At 39.3% G+C, this 14,628-nt stretch overlaps 1 protein-coding gene and 1 pseudogene across 4 annotated transcripts in view; one reads left to right on the forward strand and one right to left on the reverse strand.

Moving 5' to 3' along the window:
• Positions 1-632: 632 nt before the first annotated feature.
• The window catches only part of QRICH1 (glutamine rich 1), a 40,845-nt gene continuing 26,849 nt past the window's right edge, over positions 633-14,628 (forward strand). Inside the window, exons 1-3 of one of the 4 annotated variants that reach the window (XM_077129363.1) lie at positions 633-869; positions 2,363-2,422; positions 9,640-9,969. In XM_077129363.1, coding sequence (XP_076985478.1) covers positions 9,661-9,969 — 309 coding nt within the window. In that variant the 5' untranslated portion in view covers positions 633-869; positions 2,363-2,422; positions 9,640-9,660. Of the gene's footprint in view, positions 870-1,360; positions 1,550-2,362; positions 2,423-9,639; positions 9,970-14,628 lie in introns of those variants that run through there. The other 3 variants (XM_077129362.1, XM_077129361.1, XM_077129364.1) reach the window with 3 other exon arrangements.
• Positions 13,651-14,310, reverse strand: LOC143657735 (uncharacterized; annotated as a pseudogene).

Below are 14,628 nucleotides of genomic sequence, written 5' to 3' on the forward strand. Positions count from 1 at the left end.
GTTCAGAAAAAGACTTCCCAGAACTGACTCCTGACGGGAACACCAAAGGACTAGAGGTAGTTTGCCAGGGAAGGAGTAACAGCAAGTGCAAAAGCCAGAAAGTAAGGAGCGACACAGACTGGTCGACCTCTGGGGGTGGGGTTCAAGAGCTGCCAATGAAGCTCGCCTGTGTCTGCAACTTTAACGCCCTCCACATTTTCCCTGTATACAAACAGCCGGCCATCCTAGACCCCCTTTAAGGTGGACCAGACGGCGGCAGGCTGAATTCGGTGGGCAGCAGACGATGGGGGTTCCAAACGCTGGGACCTCTACTCGGTGAGCGATCTGAGGGGTTCCAGCTGGTGCGCAATGAGGGACACTGGACTCAGGACAGGAGCGCACGGAGAGCCACCTTAAGCGAGAGGCCAGCCCCCCCGCGTGGGGCTGTGCTTCCAAAGGAGGCCCTCGCGGACAGTAGGTGGGTCCAGGCGATGAGCTTGAAACCCAGGCCGGGCCCGGAGCCTGCCCAGGATCCCCGGCTAAGCTCTGGCCCCACCCCACACGGAGGGGTGTCCAGGAACTGGGCGGACCGCCCCACCCACCGAGTCCAGCTCGCCGCCCTCTCAGAATGAGGCGCAACTTCACTCACGAGTTGAAGCGTTCCCTTTAAGGTTGGCCAGGAGGGACTCCTAGCTCTCGCGGGATCGGACACTGATTCTCGCGAGAGGGGTACTCGGCATTCATTGGCTGTAGGGGTTGAATGTAAGATGGCGCCCAGGGAGCTGTGAGGGGAAAATCCTGTCGGTCTTGGAGCAGTGACGGCAAAACCGAGGCCCCGGGCGGTGCGGCGGGGCCGGCGGGCAGGGGAGCGGCGGCGGCGACGTCGCCGGGTAAGGGCTTTGGCGGGAGCGGGGTGTGGCGAAGCCGCGGGCCTGGGATTGCGGGCCCACCCCACACAACGGCGGGGGCGGGCGGGTAGTGGCCGCTGGGCCCAGGAGACGTCGGAGCGGCTCCGGAGCTGGGAAAATACTGGGCCCGCGCGCCCCTGTCCACTGTGTGGGGGGAAGGGTGGGCCGACGATTCGGGTGGGCGCGGCGCGGTGCGCGCGCTGGTGTAAGCGCGCGACTGGGCTTGCGTGTACGCGCGGGGACGCGCGCGCTGTGCGGCTCTCCCGGCGCGCGTGACCCCGACGTGCGCGTCCCCGTCCCGGATATATCGGTTCCCTGAGCTTCGGCCTAGGGACTAGAGAGGCTTTCGGGGCGCGCGCGTGCCCGCCCTCGACCCTCGACTTTGGGGCGCGGGCCGTGCTGTTGGGTGGTGGCACCACCGCGAGAGCGCGAAGGGCGCCTCTGATGCGCTAAGGGGGCGGCGTGCCCACGGCTCGCAGCGCGGGGAACATTGCTGCTTGGGCCTTTCCTGCTTCGAAAGCTGGTGACGTCCCAGGGCCTCCGTGGTTCGGTTCTGGGAAGAACCGGCCTTACCGTCTGGCTTTCGGTGCCGCTCCTCAGTGAGACGGGTGTGATTGTCCGTTCTCCTCGAGGAATGCGGTGACTGGACGCACATGTCCCCGGTGGGTGCTTGGGAGGGTGCTTCCCTGCTTTGGAAAGCAAGCTCTGCTAGCCTGCGAGGGAAGCAAGGCGTGTTCCCTCTCCCCCATACATACGCACTCCCCGTTTACTCACCTTGTTCTGGTGCTTTGTGTAATAGAGGGAGGTTAATTCATTCTAGAAGGCCTTTCAGAAGTATATGGATTCTTGTCATTAGAAACTAATTCTTCCATAAGCGCAACTCCTACATGTCATCTCTGTGCGCTCCGGAAGAGGATTCACTTCTGTGGACAACGTGAAACCCTCTGGGCTCTAAAATGCCACTTTAAATCTTTAAATGCAGCCTTTTCTTCTGCGTGGGTGGGAGGGACTTGTGGTCTGTTAGACTTGGGGCCGGGTTGCCTCAGCCAAAAGTTGTCCAAAGCAAAATCGAACAGTCTGAGGTTTAGTGCTGTGCCTTTGTTTAATTTCAAAATTCCCCGACAGAAATTCCTAAAATCTATTCATGTATCACTGCAAACGTCCCTTTTGGTTTAGTGTTAAAATCCTTTTCAGTTCTTTTTTCAACCCCAGGAGTGTGTTCTGGTGTAGGGTAGTTATAGATTTGTCTTAGAGAAACATGCACCCTTTTTTTTTTTCTAAGACAAAACACCTAATTTATTTTACAGTTTTGCTTCGTTAGGTTTAAGGAAAGGGATAGTAAGAGGAAATAAAATTACCATTAAATTTGATAATGATGGTATGGTTCTTTCTGATATATTGTATTATTTTAAGAACAAAGTTAAAATTTAAAGAGGCTGAAGATGGAAGGAACTTCTTTGTTCTATCTTCTTCAGAATGTTACAAGTCTTAAGAACTCAGGACAAGCAACAGAAATACATGCAACATGGTGACTGGTGAGTTAAAATCGTTCATATGCTGGAGATATCTGTGCAGTTTTTGTTTTTTTCTTTTTTGATAGTACTGGAATAAAACAAATTCTGTCATTCTTGGTGCTGTCTGCCAGAAACTCCTGGGTACTGGAGAGTGGGAGAATTGCGTCTAACCACGGGCTGTTAGACAGTCTTAGCACTCCAAGGTATTAACTGTTCTAAAGACCCAAATAGTTTAAAGAAAAAGCAGTCAAATTTATCCAGGAGATACTTAGAATGTAATATACCTTTTAGGTTTGTTCTGGAATATCTTTGTTTTAACTATTATATTTGAGACCGAGACCTGCCTGTTAAATTGATGTTTCTAAGATTTACTTATTGGGAAATGACCTTCTAGTCCTGTGATGAATAATTTGTGAAACTCTGCATTCCATATCCCATGTCCAGCTAATGTTACCCTTTCAAACAAAAGATCAAATAATGGTTGAATTGCCTTGTAAATTTGGATTGTCTTTCCAAAAAAGGTAACCAATGTCAGGGACTTTGGGTGTGTTTGTTTTATGACAGGTTCAAAATCATGGTTGTCTTGAGGTTTGCATTGGTTCTTTTTTAATTTCATCAGCTTTGGTTCATCCTTGATGTACCATGCTTCTTGCTTGCCTGCTTTTTAAATGGCTACCCTTTACCTGTGATTTTTTTTTATTTCTCAGTTAATCTTAGTAAGGTATTACATGAACAGCTACCTGTTCTTTTCTGTTATTTTATATTGTTACCCCACATTTTGTTCCAGATGTTTAACTTCATTTAAATGCTTCCACTGTTTTTCCTAATTCCACATTGAATTGTGATTTCTGTTATTAAACTGAAGTGGCTGCATGAGAAATGATAGGCTAACCACTTGCTTTGCTGAAATGGGCCACGGATGGTCCTTTGCTCTCACTCTTTAGCCTAGATTAGAACTGATGGGCTGTGTCAGAAAGTTGATTAAAAAATTTTTTTGTTTGAAATACCTGTGTATATAAATTTAAATGATCTGTGTGCAGTTTAATGACAAATTATAAAATGAGTCTATATGTAACTATTCAAGAAATAGAATGCCAGCACCCCTGAACCTTATACCAGGTCTTTTCCTTGCTCTAACTTCCAAACTCCTAGAGATAACTGCTATTTTGACTTCTCTTATAATCACATTCTTTTTCTTTTTACTCTTACTCTCTTTGTGTCTCTAAACAACGTGGTTTAGTTTTGTTTGCTTCTGAATTTTACGTGAGTGGTTCATACTGTGTGTATTTTGTTTTCCTTTTAGCATTATAGTTGTAAAATTCATCCACATTGTGTGTAACTATAGTTTATTCATTCCCATCTCTGTATAGCCTTCTGCTGAATGAATATACTACAATTTATCCTCTCTGCTATAGATCTGGATTACTTCCAGTTACATTATCGTTGCTGCTATGAACATTTGGATTACCTCCCTACTTGTGTATATACCTAGGGCTGGAAATGCTGGGTCATAGGAAATGGGTACTTTCAGCTTCACTAGATAATGCAAGTGGTTGTGCCACTTTACAACCAATCAATCCTTGATAGGTCTGTGATTTTTAAATTCCTGGTTAAAAGTGTGTTATCCAAAAGTAGAATCATGATAAAAATGCCTCTGAATCAGGAACTCCCGGGAAAGCCAGGGGGCAGAGGAATGGTCCAATGGGATAATTTTCATCATAAAACCTCTAATAGGCTAGTATCTTCAAGAACAGAAATAGACATTTCTGTCTATTTCTGTGCTTCTTGGGAATTACTCCTTTTGTTAATAGGAAGTTATAGGAAGATGTTCCTATAACTCCTTGAAATGGAAATTGAATTTTTTTCTTGTGAATGTCTTCTTCCATCCAGTCACACTAAGCCAAAGGAACCATTGCTAGAATAGAATATGGGCCTTGAGAGGGGCTCAAAAACATAACTGCTGGGTAAAGAGGATGAGGCCGCTCTGAGGCAACTTTAAGTTTCTTCTTTTGGTCCAGCACGTATTCAGGATGACCTTTTCAGAGCTCTATGGTGAGCAAGGGAGAAGTAATGGATAAGAGAATGAGGGATGATTCTCATGAGTACTATGTCTTCCCTTAGTACCTAAATGGAAAAAAGAAAATTTAGCAAACAGACCTATAGAAATGTAGCAGATTGTTGTTTGTAGTAACCTTTATTCAGTGGTACAATCTTGTGTTTTAGGTATGAAATAATAAATAATGATAAATCATGTATTGAGGACCTGCTTAAGTGCCAGTAGAAGGACATAGGGGGTGCGTGAGATCAATATGGGCATACCAGTAAAAATCTGGGTCTGTTATGGGGGAGGGGGGCTGGCTTGTCTGTTTATTGTCTTGTAAAACAGCTGAACTAAAGCATTTAGAAGTAAATGCTTGTTTACTATTCCCCCTCCTATAAGTACCAGAGTGTTTCCCTCCCTCTCTTTCTATTATTAACCTCATGTGACTCCCAGAAATTGGGAATCATCAACTATCTCCCCAACTTCATGTTTTGCAGAAGTATTTTAATTAATCAATTTCTTTACTACTCCTCACCAAGTCTTTGACTTACATTAAGAGTATTTTGTTTGCTTTGAGATTATAGAAGATAGTTACATCAAGTTTCTCCATTTCTCTGTTACCAGGGCTATGTCTTAGGTGTTTCGCTAGGAGCATCTTGAAGTAGTTAACAGATTTCATTATATGCAAGTTTCTGGTGCTTAATGGTTTTGTTTGGCTTTTGTGAGAAAATCATACTGCTATCCACCAAAATTGTTATTCATCCTTACTGAGTATTTCTGACTTGTAAGAGGGTTTCTTTTTCTCTTATGCGAGTTCTGCATATAATTCTCCTTTGACTTATAGACGGTTTTGAGATGGTGTCTGTAACTGTTATTGCAGTATAATAACTACTGTGCAGAAAAAGATGACTTTTTATGTTTTTTTTTTTAATTTTTTAGTTTTATTTATTTATTTATTTTTATATGAGTTTTTAAAATTTTTTATTGTGGCAAAATATCCATGACAGAAGTTACCACTTGAACCGTTTTTAAGTGTACAATTTAGTGACATTAAGGACATTTAAGATTTTTTTTTTTTTTGGTTTATATCTGTATTTGGAAAATACAGGAGAGTATTAAATAGAATTTTAATCCTCTTTGATTTTGTTTTCTTCTCTTACATACATAATTAAATTAAACTGGGCTATGTAAATATAACTGTGTTGGTTTCCTTTTTACACATTATGTGTATCTATCATTAAATATTAAAAAGAACTATAAGTCCTGAAACCCAGAGGGACAAACTTCTCCAAGATTATCGATTGATTACATCCCCCTATCCATTAGTGTTGACACGCTTCTCAACGTGAAAAAGTCAGAATGGGCATTGTCTAAAGATCCCTATAGGTTGAGAGAGGGATCAGAGGAGAAGGAGGGGATATGACAGAGAAAATAGAATTTAATAGAGAAGTATAACTGCTGAATCACTATATTAATGTTCCTTGTAGCCTCCAGTGTTTTGGAGCAGCTAGAAGAAAAAAAATCTGAGGTGATGAATGGTAGCACATACAAACTCTGGGAACTGTTCTGTAACTGCTTGTTGAAGTATGCTTTGAAAAGTTTTGCTTTGTATATATAAATGTTAAAATAAATTTAGTTTGAAATGCTAGTGATAAATGAAAGTGAGGGGTAAGGGATATGGTATGTATAATCTTTTTATTTTTTCTGTTACCATTTTATTTCTTTTTCTGTTGTCTTTTTATTTCTTTTTCTGAATTGATGCAAATGTTCTAAGAAATGATGACTATGCAACTATGTGATGATATTGAGAATTACTGATTATATATGTAGAACGGAATATGTTAATGTTTTTGTTTGTTCTTAATTTTTTAGTTAATAAATAAATTTAAAAAATAAAATAATTTTCACCTTGAAAAACAAAACAAACAAAAAAAGTATTACTTTGTATATATATATATATTTTTGAGGATTTTCTATATGTTGGGTAGTTTATTGACCTTTTTTTTTTTTAAATACAATTTTATTGAGATACGCTCACACACCATACACACCATCTGAAGTATGCAATCACTGGCTTACAGTATCATCACTTAGTTGGGCATATATCCCCATGATCAATTTTGGAATATTTTCATTACTCCAGATAGGAAAGAAAAATAAAAAATAAAACCCAAATCTTCCCATACCCCTTTATCCCTCTCCATATATGTTATATTTTACAATAAAAAAATGTTTAGAAAAAACTGGCTGTGAGGCATGGAATCTTTCAAATGTTAACATGATTTTAAAGCTACTGTTTTATAGAAAATCACTAGAATCATATAATAAGTTTAGAAATAGATCTTATTTACATGAATTTGATATGTAATAATTGGCATTTCAAATCAGTGGCCACAGGAACCTCAGTAAACATTACAGGGACAGGTTGTTTAGTCTTTGAAAAAAATCTGATTTTCGTCTCATTCTGTGTTAAATTCTAAGTGGATTAAATCATTGTATTAAAAAATGACACTGTAAAGTAAAAAATTATGCATGAGTACTGATTAATCTTATAGTAAAGAGGACTTTTTCTGAGCATAAAAGCAAAGGAGCATAAAAGCATTGCCACTTTGTTTTATGTCTTAATATTTTTTTTTACTCTCTGACTAGTCTAAAATATTTAAACGTTTTCCTGAAGCTTTTCCAACTTTGCTCTTGAAAAGGGGAGAGAATTGAAGGAGGACAGGAGTGTGGATATTGGAATGTTTGCATATTGAATATGGAGAAGCATCAAGCGAAGTTCTGACCATGGGATCAAGGGTTATTCGGTATATTTATGGGTTTCGATGGTATCACCTTACGGTTTCATGTAATAACTATTTTTTGTAAAGGTGTTGTTCTAGAAATACAGGCAGGATTTATTTGGAGGTGACAGAACAGCAAGATGGCTTTTATCATCTTGGGAGCCTTGATATATATATTTTAACTTTTTTATTGTATAGTATAACATATACAAAGCAAAGAAATAAAAAAGCAATAGTTTTCAAAGCACTCTTCAACAATTAGTTACTAGACAGTTCCCAGTTTGTCATGGGCTACCATACCATCCTCTCAGATGTTTCCTTTGAGCTGCTCCAGAATATAAGAGGTTAAAAAGCTTGAATATATATTTTTTATCATCACAGTCGACTTTTTTCCTCCCTTTTTTTGTGAAAAATAACATATACAAAAAAAAAAACCAATAAATTTTAAAGCACAGCACCACAGTTAGTTGCAGAACATATTTCAGAGTTTGACATGGGTTACAATTTCACAATTTTAAAAAGGTTTTTACATCTGCTCTAAGATGCTAGAGACTAAAAGAGATATCAGGTGAATGATTCAACATTCATGTTCATTTGTTAAATCCTATCTTTATCACCTTTGATCTTGCCATCCTTCTCTTTAGGGGTGTTTGGGCTATGGTCATTCAAACTTTTTCATATTGAAAGGGTCTCTCACTAATATGGAATAGGGAGATGCAACTATCTGATGTTCTGGAGAGGCTGGGCCCTCTAGATTTTAGGAGTTGTATGGACCAGGGACCCATCTGGAGGTTGTGGGTTTCTGGAAAGTTACATTAGTGCATGGAATCTTCTGTATTGCCCTAGGTGTTCTTTAGGATTGGCCAGAATGGTCCTTTTGGGGTTTGGCAAATTATGATAGGTAGCAAGATCTACCTGAAACTTACATAAGAGCAACCTCCAGAAGCCTCTTGACTCAATTTGAACTCTCTCTGCCACTGATATTTTATTAGTTATACTTCTTTTCCCCCTTTTAGTCAGAATGGAATGGTTGATCCCACAGTACCGGGGCTGGATTCATCCCAAGGAGTCATGTAAAAAATTCTAGTGTTTGCCTCTGTCTACGTGGGACATGACTCCCAGGGGTGTGGACCTTCCTGGCAACGTGGGACAGAGATCATAGAGTGAGCTGAGACTCAGCATCAAAGGATTGAGAAAAACCCTAGAATGAGCTGAGATTTAGTATCAAGGGATTGAGAAAACCTTCTTGACCAAAAGGGGGAAGAGTGAAATGAGACAAAGTGTCAATGGCTGAGAGATTCCAAACAGAGTTGAGAGGTTATCCTGGAGGTTACTCTTATGCATCAAGTAGACATCATCTTGTTATTCAAGATGTAATGGAGAAGCTGGAGGGAACTGCCTGAAAATGTAGAGCTGTGTTCCAGTAGCCATGTTTCTTGAGGATGATTGAATAATCATATAGCTTTCACAATGTGACTGTGTGATTGTGAAAACCTTGTGTCTGATGCTCCTTTTATCTACCTTGTCAACAAAGGAATAGAACATATGGAATAAAAATAAATAATAGGGGGAAAAAATGTTTCCAACCTACAATATTGAATCAGGATTAAAAGAAACAGCTACCTCCACAGAATTGCATTAGAATTAACCCATGGCTTTTCTAGGGTACATAATACTTTCAAACCAGCAAAGTATACATTCCATTCTGTAGGTAAACAACTTGAGTGATATAAAAATGTATAATAATAAAAAGTTTGACCCATTGTTTTGTAACAAATGATTTGTAAAAATGTTGTGAATTCTTAATAATAAAAATCACTCGTTCCCTTTCAAAAAAAAAAAGATATGAGCAGTATAAGGCAAAATGGAATTTTTGGTGTTTCTGATAGGAAATGAAGAACACATGCCCTGCCTCTTGGGTCTTGCCACGGTTAGATAGCATAATTGTTCCTGTATTGTGGGACATAATTAACAGGGGAAATAAAACTTTTCAGGAATCTCTGCTCCTGGCTTCTTCCTCCTTGCTTGGTAGTCCTCTCTGTGATCGTTACAGAGCAGTTTTGCATGTGGTGTCTACTATTTAGTGTCTGGCTCTGCAGAGAAAAAGATATTGGCCCAATGCTGGATAAGGACTGTATTTTCAGCCTCTGTTTCGTCAACTACTATGAAGCATGCTTTTGTTTTTCATTTTCAGTGTGATACCGTTTCATTTAAGAAATATAAATGGAAAAAATTTCAAATACTGTTAACTAGAAGATAAGGTAGTATATAATAAACCTCTACTTTGGATTCCAGATGTATACAGCTGCCTTGAATATTCCACTCTGATGTGAAGGTGGTGGCTTCTGTGCATTTCAAGATTTAAAAAGAATAGCAAACTTTTGATTTCTCTCCATTTATTCTTTTATTTCTAGGAATCTTAAGGATTCTGCAATATGAATAATTCTCTGGAGAACACCATTTCTTTTGAAGAGTATATCCGAGTGAAGGCGCGGTCTGTCCCACAACACAGGATGAAGGAATTTCTGGACTCACTGGCTTCCAAGGGGCCAGAAGCCCTTCAGGAGTTCCAGCAGACGGCCACCACTACCATGGTGTACCAACAGGGTGGAAACTGCATTTACACAGACAGCACTGAAGTGGCTGGATCTTTGCTTGAACTTGCCTGTCCAGTTACCACCAGTGTTCAGCAGCAAACTCAGCAAGAGCAGCAGATCCAGGTTCAGCAACCACAACAGGTTCAGGTAAAAGGGAAATGTTGAGTAGATTCCTTTTTAATATACTTTATTTACCTATATTGTTTTGGTTAGTGGGACCCCGTACACACATCAGGGTTGTTTTTACTAAGGGGAATATTTTGTGTTTTTTTTTTTTTTTTAAGATTTCATTTTAATGCTAAGACTTTTACAGATATGTGTGAAATTACATGCAACTACTGCAAACTGAAAAGACCACAGATCTTGCAGTTTGCCTTGGAGAGTTGAATAGTATAGAAATTAGATGTCTTCTGGGACTGGTTTTGGGTGTGACACAAACTGTGACTGAGGCTTCCCTTCTGTCTTTATAATGCTGAACGGGGAGAACATAGGAGAGCTAGTCTTGGCTCATTACTGAAAGTATGACATTTAGAACTTGTTTTAAAATGGAAAGGTTGATATATTTTAGTGCTCTTCATTTAACCATAACTCTGATGACTTATAGATTTCTAGTTCCACATTTGTTAATTTATAAGTCTCAAGGAATAAGATTGATTTTTAAGAGATTAATGCATTTCTGAGAAGGTAAGACTTTTCCTCTTTAAGGGTTCTTATGTGCAACAAGTCTCCTCCTGTTCTCCAGCTACAAATGCTGCTTTATTTTAATTGACATAACTTTGTACACATAAAATCCATACATGGTATATACTCACTAGCTTACAGTATCATCACATAGTTGTGATCACCATGATAATTTTTTAGAATATTTGCATCATTCCAGTAAAATAAGTAAAAAGAAAAAAGGAAAAACTCATTCACCCAATACTCCTTATCCTTCTTTTCATTGACCACATTATTTCCATCTACCCAATTTATTTTACCCCTTATCCCCCTATTATTTATTTATTTTTTATCCTTTTTTTTACTCATCTGTCCATACCTTGGATAAAAGGAGCATCAGACACAAGCAAGGTTTTCACAATCTCCCAGTCACATTGTAAAAGTTATGACTTTATACACTTGTCTTAAAGAATCAAGGCTACTGGACACAGCTCATCAGTTTCAGGTCCTTCCCTCCAGCTACTCCAATACACCATAAGCTAAAAAGGGATATCTATATAATACAGAAGAATGACCTCCAGAATAATCTCTCACCTCTGAAATCTCTCAGCCATTGAAACTTTATTTCTTAATTTATGTATTTATTTATTTATTTTTGGAAGATCATCTCAACATTTTATTTTTTATTTTTAACATACAAATTGAAATTGTTAAATATTTAACAAATTTGACATTCCTTTCAATACAGGGTGACATATACATACACATGCTTTTTTAAAAAAGAAATTTAGAGTGAAATAGCTCATTAAAAAAATACATGGAGTGGTTCAGTGGTAGAATGCTTGTCTTCCATGCAGAAGACCCAGGTTCGATTCCTGTACCATGAAACCCCCCCCAATAAAAAAAGAAACATGTAGGGGTTCAATGGTAGTTCACTGATAGAATCTCACCTGCCATGCGGGAGACCTGGGTCTGATTCCTGGCCTGTGTACTTCAAAAAATAAAAATAAAAAATTCATAAATGGTGCTGCAATAACAGGATAGTTACATGGAAAAAGAATGAAATGTGACCCCTAGCATACCATAAAAAATAAAAAAGATACATGGCCGTTATATTTCATTATTTTATTTAATTTATTTTACTGTTTATGAATGTCAGACTTGGAAAGCATGCCTTCAACTTTAAGTTTGGTCCACTAAAAATTATAAGGATTCCTCCTGTAACAAAAATAAATTAATTTTAAAAATGTTTCTGCATGAGGAAGAACAAAGGAATGTCATATTGCAGGGTGCTGAAAATAGATGATAATTAATACTTTAAAATGTCAGCTTATGTGTGAGACTAAAGCAAAAAATGTTTATTTGTTACAAAATTTATATTTTCACTAGAGCATTTCCTAATATAACTCATGTAGATAGTTTGATTGAATGTCATTAAGTACTTGGAATCTCAAGTAGGACATGATATTTTGTTGGTTTGTCCAGAGTGATGCCCCGATGAACCCCAGAGTGATTTGATCCGTGACTGGAAAAGTATTTGCAAGCCCCCTTCGGGGAATGGTGAGAGCGGGGAGAAATTCAACTTCCCAAGTTGAATTCTTGATATTTTTACAAGCAGTGTGGACAACCAAAGCTATAGGCTGAGCCCCCAGTCTTAGGGATTGTTCATATGAAACTTAACCCCACAAAGGATATCAAGTCTACTTAAAATTTAGGCCTAAGAGTCACCCCTAAGAGAGCCTCTTTTGTTGCTTAGATGTGGCCTCTCTCTCCAGCCAACATGACGAGCAGTCTCACCACCCTCCCCCTCTCTGCGTAGGACATGACTCCCAGGGGTGTGGACGTTCCTGGCAACGTGAGACAGAGATCCTAGAATGAGCTGAGACTCAGCATCAAGGGACTGAGAAAAACCCTAGAATGAGCTGAGAATTAACATCAAGGGATTGAGAGAACCTTCTCGACCAAAGGGGGAAGAGTGAAATGAGACTAAGTGTCAATGGCTGAGAGATTCCAAACAGAGTCGAGAGGTTATCCTGGAGGTTGTTCTTATGCATTAAGTAGATATCACCTTGTTGTTCAAGATGTAGTGGAGAGGCTGGAGGGAATTGCTTGAAAATGAAGAGCTGTGTTCCAGTAGCCATGTTTCTTGATGATGATTGAACAATGATATAGCTTTCACAATGAGACTCTGTGAATGTGAAAACCTTGTGTCTGATGCTCCTTTTAGCTACTGTATCAATAGAAGAGTAGAACATATGGAATAAAAATAAATAATAGGGGGAAACAAATGTTAAAATAAATTTAGTTTGAAATGCTAGTGGTAAATGAAAGTGAGGGGTAAGGGGTATGGTATGTATAATCTTTTTTTTCTCTATTATCGTTTTATTTCTTTTTCTAAATTGATGCAAATGTTCTAAGAAATGATGAATATGCAACTATGTGATGATATTAAGAATTACTGATTGTATATGTAGAATAGAATATCTTAATGTTTTGTTAATTTTTTTTAATTAATAAAAAAGTTAAAAAAAAAAGCCAAGAAAATAAATAAATAAAATAAATTAGGGTGGTGCAATGGTGGCTCAGTGGCAGAACCCCTGAGAACTCCTGCCATGCCAGAGACCGAGGTTTGCTTCCCGGAGCCTGCCATGCAAAGAAAAATATAAATAAATAAACAAACAAACAAATAAATAAAACCTTATGATTAAAAAGAAACAAAACAGAAAATTTTGGCATAGACCTCTGAATCAGCTTGAGAAAAACAAGAGTAAGTTTCAACTGTATGGTGGAACATCCTAGAATCCAACTAGAAACTTTTGGCTAAACAACTGACCTGATGCTATTGGGGACGTTTTGCCTCAGAAGAGGAGAGGGTGCATGCGAGGGTGCCAAAGATGAACAGTGACCATGGAATCACTTACTTAAAATTAGCCAAAATTCAATACAGAATATACAACACGATCATTCTCAACAGTTACTCAGTGCCTTGACAGCACTTGACAGTGCTCCTGGAAGTACCTTAGCAGGAGTCATATTCAATGTGTTATAAGACTTTAAAGGTGAGGAAAACTTCATCTTACATAGATGTTGTCTTGTGCACGAGCACATTAGTTTCTGGCATGTTGAGGACAACCATAACACGCACAAAGAATAAATTCAAGCTGCTTTTTAACGTTCCACCATTCTCTTGAGTATTAAATTCAGGCCAGTTTTTGCGATTTGCAGGGGTGTCTTTTCTTCTTTATTCTCAATGTAAATACTTGCTCCTTTAGAAACCATTAGTTTTGCTTCTTCCACTCTCTTATCATGGGCTAAGTGTAGAGAATTGTTTCCCTTAGTATCTTAGATATTTGTGAATGCTTTGTAGGACAGAAGGATATGAATCATCTCAAATTACCCTTGACTGCTGCCCCCGGTGCAATCCTGTAGCCTCAAAATGGTCCTTAGCATCTGGGTTAACACCACCTTCTAGTAACAACAGCGATCTCATGTCTGTTTTTGGAAGCATAATGCATTTTGATTGACAGCGTTCACTTGAGTACCTTTTTCCAGAAGGGCTTTTACAATCTCATCCCAGCCAGCAGAAACAGCAATATGAAGAGGAAACCAGCCTGCATCATTTTTATCATTCAGTGGCACTCCAGGTTGCAGCAGATATTCAACAATTTCTGTATGTTCTGCTGCACATGCCCAATACAATGCAGTTTGGCTGTCCTGTTCAGTTTGGATAGGCAAATATTTATCGACCAGGATCTTCTCCTTCACCTTATCCAGCTTTCCAGTGTAGGCCAGATTGCAGACCATGAGGTTAAACACATACCCCTCCATTTCACTTTCCTCAGGATCTGCCTGAAACTTGTCTCATTTCTCTCTTTCCTCTTTTGGTCAAGAAAGGCTTTCTCAATCCCACGTCCCAGCTCATCCCGGGAGTTCTGTCCCATGTTGCCAGGGAGATTTACACCCTTGGGAGTCATGTCCCTCGTAGGAGGGAGGGCAGTGAGTTTACCTGCTGGATTGTCTTAGAGAGAGAGGCCACATCTGAGCAACAAAAAAGGATTCTCTGGTTCAGTGGTAGAATGTTCGCCTTCCATGCGGAAGACCCAGGTTTGATTCCTGAACCATGTACCACCACCAACTCATATCCCC

This window comes from Tamandua tetradactyla, chromosome 15 (genome assembly GCF_023851605.1).
Source record: "Tamandua tetradactyla isolate mTamTet1 chromosome 15, mTamTet1.pri, whole genome shotgun sequence".
NCBI classification, from domain to species: domain Eukaryota; kingdom Metazoa; phylum Chordata; class Mammalia; order Pilosa; family Myrmecophagidae; genus Tamandua; species Tamandua tetradactyla.